Source organism: Portunus trituberculatus, unplaced genomic scaffold (assembly GCF_017591435.1).
Source record: "Portunus trituberculatus isolate SZX2019 unplaced genomic scaffold, ASM1759143v1 PGA_scaffold_227__1_contigs__length_320803, whole genome shotgun sequence".
Taxonomy (NCBI): domain Eukaryota; kingdom Metazoa; phylum Arthropoda; class Malacostraca; order Decapoda; family Portunidae; genus Portunus; species Portunus trituberculatus.
The window spans coordinates 160,871-167,055 of record NW_025541395.1 but is presented as its reverse complement, the minus strand read 5'-3'; the positions used below and the strand labels follow the sequence as shown (position 1 = coordinate 167,055).

Genomic DNA, 6,185 nt, shown 5'->3' with positions numbered 1-6,185 from the left:
TTTGACAACATAACACGGAAAATAGCCATCGAATCACTTGCTCTGAGCACCATCAATTACTGCCTCCCTATATACGGCACTGCAAACAACACACTAATAAAACGAATACAAAGGCTACAAAATTTTGCGGCGAAAACATGTATTGGAGGAGCAAAGAGGCGTGACCACGCCACCTCCTTTATAACACAATTAAAGTGGCTGAAAATTGATCAAAAAATAATCTATGACATAGCTATAAATATATAAGATCCAAGAGTTTTCAGAGTGGTTTCTGCATTTGCCCACCATGACAGAGGTGACACAGAGCAGGTACACGACACGGCAACAAGACAACCTGCATGTCCCCCACACCAACACACACAGCGGGGCACGCTCACTCCTCGTCCTCGGCCCCAGGCTATGGAACGCTCTCCCACACAGTATAAAGCAATCGAGCACCATACATATGTTCAGAAGTAGACTGAAAAGCTTTCTACTAAATAATGATATAAATATTAATTAAAACCCTAGCCCTGTAGTCACACTCAAGCCACCTCTGTAAGTAGTTTAGAAAACTTTTTAGCTTAAACATTTACTTATCTATATATGTCAATATTTTCTTATGTATGACTGTTAGCAACGTATGTGTATCGTATGTAGAACTGTAAAGAAAAGCCATTTTTATGGAATAAAATGATTCTGATTCTCTCTCTCTCTCTCTCTCTCTCTCTCTCTCTCTGTGCCAGTGGTGCTGTTGGTGGAGTCACCTTCCGTCAGCCGGCCAATGGCAGAGCGCAGTGAGGGGAGGGGGCAGAGTCCCCTTAAGTCAGCCGGCCAATAAGAGATCAGAATGAGGGAAGTGTTATCACGTGACTAGTGGCGGGGACAAGCTATTGGTCCGCTGCCTTCCTTGGCGGAGGAGAGTGGGGCCTTTCCTGGAAGGTGATTGGTTGGGAGAGGAGAGAGGGCCGGTCCGCCAGCCAGTCACACCACAGCCACCTGACTTACTCACCACAGCCTCCACAGACACACGCTGAGCCTCGCTGCCCTCAGTCACGCCACCGCCGCCATTCTTGATCAGCCAGGTCACTACTTCGTGGTGGCCATGATGCACGGCCTGAGCCAGCGGGGTGCGGCCACCCATGTCCTGCACGCGCTGGTCAACACCTTTCCGCACCAGCCACTGCACAGCCGATACGTGTCCCCCCATGGCAGCACAGTGCAGGGGTGTCCAGCCACCACTGTTCCTGGCGGTGAGGGGCCAGGCATACCCCGCCAGCTGCTCCAGTACCTGCACCTGGCCAAAGTAACTGGCGAAGTGCACCGGTGTGAGTCCCTCTAGGTGTGCGGCAGTGGCAGGGGTGACGGGCAGGAGGGCAGCCACACACTCCTGCCAGCCCTGCCTTGCAGCAAAGTGAAGGGCTGTCCGTCCTGTGTGTGTGTGTGTGTGTGTGTGTGTGTGTGTGTGTGTGTGTGTGTGTGTGTGTGTGTGTGTGTGTGTGTGTGTATGTGAAAAGAGTTCGAGAAATGTTATTTTTTTTGTTACTTGCATCATAATTTTATGTATAATTTTTAAAGTTCTTATCTTTCCATCATTGTCGATATCATCATTGTATTCATTAATGATGATAACAAATAAAATAATGATAATAATTCTTTACTTATAATTATAGCTATCATTATCATTACTATTAACAAAAGCAGTAGTGGTAGTAGTAAAAGTACTGTTACTATTATGACCTCTTTCATTTTTTTATCATTAATATTATTACTATTTTTATCATTATTATTTTTATTATTGCCACAAGGATTACTATCAGTATTTTGATTATTTCTATTAAGATTATTATTATTACTATATCTCTTAACAATTTTATTATTATTATCATTATTATTATTATCATTATTATTATTATTATTATTATTATTATTTTTTTTTTTTATTATCAGTTATTATCATTATTATTATTTTTTTTATTATTATTGTTATTATTATTATTATTATTATTATTATTATTATTATTATTATTGTTATTGTTATTGTTATCATTATCATTATTATTATTATTATTATTATTATTATTATTACTAGTAATATTATTATTATTATTATTATTATTATTATTATTATTATCATAATTATAATTATTATTATTATTTTTATTACTGTTATTATTATTTTTATTATTATTATTATTATTATTATTATTATTATTATTATTATCATTATTATTTTTATCATTATTTTTGTTATTATTGTTATTGCCATTACTATTTTATCACTTTTATTATTATTATTTTTATTATTATCACCATTGTTATTATCATTATTATTATTATTATCATTATCATTAATATTATCATTAAGATTATTATTATTATTATTATTATTATTATTATTATTAATATTATTACTATTATTATTATTATTATTATCATCATTATTATTTATAGTAGTAGTTGTAGTGGGAGCAGTAATAGTACTTGTAGTGTACATGGTAGCAGTAGTCGTAGTGGTAGTATTAATACCAATAGTAATAGTAGCAGTAGTAATAGTAGAAGCAGTATTAGTAGAAATAAAATTAGTAGTAGTAGCAGTTGTAGTAGCAACAGCAGCAGCAGGAACAGTAGTAGTAGTAGTAGTAGTAGTAGTAGTAGTAGTAGTGTAGTAATACTAGTAGTAGTAGTAGTAGTAATAGTAGTAGTAGTAGTAACAGTAGTAGTAGTAGTAGTAACAGTAGTAGTAGTAACAGTAGTAATAGTAGTGGAGAGCAATAGCAGCAGTATTCATAAAAATAAAAGTAGTATTAGTAGTAATAGTGGTGGCAGTGTAGCAGCAGATGCATGCAGTGCCAGCAGTGGTAGCAGCAGCAGCAGCAGCAGCAGCAGTGGCAGCAGCAGTGGCAGCAGCAGCAGCAGCAGTGGCAGTGCATTAATGGCGTGGTGGTGCAGCAGCAGCAGTGGTGGCAGTGGTGGTGGTGGCAGCAGCAGTGGTGGTGGTGGCAGTGGTGGTGGTGGTGGTGCAGGTGCAGGTGGTGGTGCAGCATGGCAGCAGCAGTGGCAGCAGTGGTTGCAGCAGCAGCAGTGGTCGTGCAGCAGTGGCAGCAGCAGCAGCAGCAGTGGTAGTAGTAGTAGTATGATTATTAGGTAGCAGTGTTAATAAGTAATAGTAATAGCATTGTAATAGCAGTAGTAGCAGTAGTAGTAGTAGTAGTAGTAGTAGTAGTAGTAGTAGTAGTAGTAGTAGTAGTAGTAGTAGTAGTAGGGGTAGTAGTAGTAGCAGTGTTATTAGTAGTAATAGTAATAGCATTAATAATAACAGTAGTAGTAGTAGTAGCAGCAGTAGTAGTAGCAGAATAATGAAAAAAAAAAAAAAAAACCAACCTCCCAATCTGGAACCACCACCACCCCAATTCGTCACCAAGACCACCACCACCACCACCACCACCACCACAATTCATACACCAAGAACAACACCACCACCACCATCATTACCACCACCTCTATTATTACCCCAAGTCTTACACCACCATCAAAACTGCAACCACCATCTCTACCATTACCACAATTCATACAGAACCACCACTAACACCACCACCGCCACTACCACATCTGCCACTACATTAATTCCCTTACCATCACTAACAGCACCACCACCACCACCACACCTCTGCCACTACCACAATTCATACACCACCACCAACAACAAAAGCAACAACACACACCACCACAACCAGAAATATCATAAAAAACAACACCTCTCTCGCCATCATCACCCCCATCACCACCACCACCAAATGTCACCACCAAATCTCTCCACCATCCCCACCACAAGCACAACCTCACCTTGCGTATCAGTAGCCAGAGGGTTAGCGCCGAGATAAAGCAGCGCCTTCACTGTTTGTGTGTGGCCATTCATGGCAGCCACCATCAGCGGTGTCTGGTCAATGGTGCCTCCACCTTCTATGCTCAGCCCTGCCTGACGTAGGTGAGGCAGCAGGTGGTCGTGGCCCTCGCTGGCAGCCACACACACCAGACACCCTGACGACCCAGCATTATTGGGGACGGTGACACCAGGACGGGCACCCCAGCAGGAGCAGACCTCACCAGTGCCTCAGCGCCTTCCCGCACTCCTTGACCAGCTCCTGTATGTGTGTGTGTGTGTGTGTGTGTGTGTGTGTGTGTGTGTGTGTGTGTGTGTGTGTGTGTGTGTGTGTGTGTGTGTGTGTGTGTGGAGGGAGAAGGTTGATGTGTTTTAATGTCCACCATTACAACAAAAGAAGCGATGAATTGTTCACCCATCACTGAATTAGACAATGCAAAACACGCACGGAAGGAATGTGCTCTGCTCTTGTCCTACTCATTGACTCTAATGATGATGATGATATTTGATAATGAAAATAATAATAATAGTACTAATAATATTAATAATGTTAATAATAATAATAATAATAATAATAATAATAATAATAATAAAAATAATAATGATAACAATAATATCATTAATGATAATAATAAAATAATAACAATAATAATGAATAATAAAACAATATTAAATTATTTTTCTATTCATTTCTATTGTTATTATTATTATTTTACTATTATTATTTTTTTTTAAATTTTCTATTTATTATTCTTTATTATTATTGTTATTATTATTATTATTATTATTATTATTATTATTATTATTATTATTATTATTATTGGTATTATTAGTTATTATTATTATTATTATTATTATTATTATTATTATTATTATTATTATTATTATTATTATTTTTATTAGCATTTTTATTATTATTATTATTATTATTATTATTATTATTATTATTACTATAGCTATTATTATTTTAGTTTTTTATTGTTATTATCATTATCATTATTACTATCATTACTATTGTTATTATTAATATTATAATTGTTATTATTATTATTATTATTATTATTATTATTATTATTATTATTAATATTATCATTAATAATATCATCATCATTATCAAATAAGAGCGATAAGAAAGATAATTGTTATCATTATTATTATTAAATAATTTTATTATGCAGTAATAAAGTTAATACCAGTAATATTGATTATAATAGTAATGGTAATAACAATTATGATTAATGAAATAATAATGGAATTGATAAGAAGAGCAATAATAATGATAATATATTAGAAAAATAATAATAATGAAACGAAGAAAAGGGAATAGAAGAAGAAGAAGAAGAAGAAGAAGAAGAAGTAAAGAAGAAGAGGAGGAGGAAGAGAAAGAGGAGGGAGGAAAAATAGGAAGACGAAAAAAAGTAGGTGAAGGTGGAAGTGGATGTGGATGTGGAGAATTAGGAGAAGGTGGGGAGGGAAAAGGAAGAGGATGAGGAGAACGGGGAGGAGGAGGAGTAAAAGAAGGAGGTGGAGGTGTGAAGAAGAAGTAAAAGAAGGTGAAGAAGAAAAAAAATAAGAAGAAGGAAGAAAAAAAAGTAAAAGAAAAAATAAAGAAGAAGAAAGAAGTGGGTGAAAAAGGTGAGGAAGAAGAAGGTGATGAAAGAGATGAAGAAGAGGAAAGGAAAAGAGGAGGAGGAGGAAGAAGAAGAATACGAAGATAAAGGTGATGAAGAAGAAGAAAGTGGAAGATGGATGTGAAGGAAAAGAAGAAGAAGAAGAAGAAGAAGAAGAAGAAGAAGAAGAAGAAGAAGAAGAGGAGGAGGAGGAGGAAGAGGAGAAGAAGAACAACGAGGAGGAGGAGGAAAAGAAGAAGAGAAGGATGAAGAGTAAAAGGAAGAGGAAGAGTAGCAGGAGGAGAAAGAGAAGGAGGAAGAGGAAGATGAAGAGGAGATGGAGTTGGAAGAGGAAGAGTAAGAAAAGGAGGAAAAGGAAGAAGAAAGACGGTAAATAAGAATCATGAGAGGAAGAAGGTGAAAGAGATGAAGAAGAAAATGAAGTAGAAGAACACGAAGAACAAGAAGACGACGAAAAGAAGAAGAAGAAGAAGAAGAAGAAGAAGAAGAAGACGATTAAGAAGAAAAATACAAAGGAATGCAAAGGAAAGTCAAACAGCAACAGGGCCCGTATTTATAAAACTATGATTCGACATAAGGAAAACATAAGTCCACAAGATGGCGGGCACCATGACTTACGTGAAACATAAGTCTTATGTCTCACGTTACTTCATCATAAACTCGCTTTCCCGTTATGATTGGGTGGGAGCAAG

At 36.7% G+C, this 6,185-nt stretch overlaps 1 protein-coding gene across 1 annotated transcript; it reads right to left on the bottom strand.

Annotated features, from left to right (window-relative positions):
• Positions 1-281: 281 nt before the first annotated feature.
• LOC123500420 (serine/threonine-protein phosphatase 6 regulatory ankyrin repeat subunit A-like) lies at positions 282-4,130 on the bottom strand. Its single transcript, XM_045249139.1, has 2 exons — positions 3,826-4,130; positions 282-1,410 (listed from the first exon to the last, which is right to left on the bottom strand). Exons 1-2 carry the CDS (start codon positions 3,908-3,910, stop codon positions 845-847), a joined length of 651 nt encoding a protein of 216 aa, XP_045105074.1. The 5' UTR covers positions 3,911-4,130; the 3' UTR covers positions 282-844.
• Positions 4,131-6,185: the final 2,055 nt, after the last annotated feature.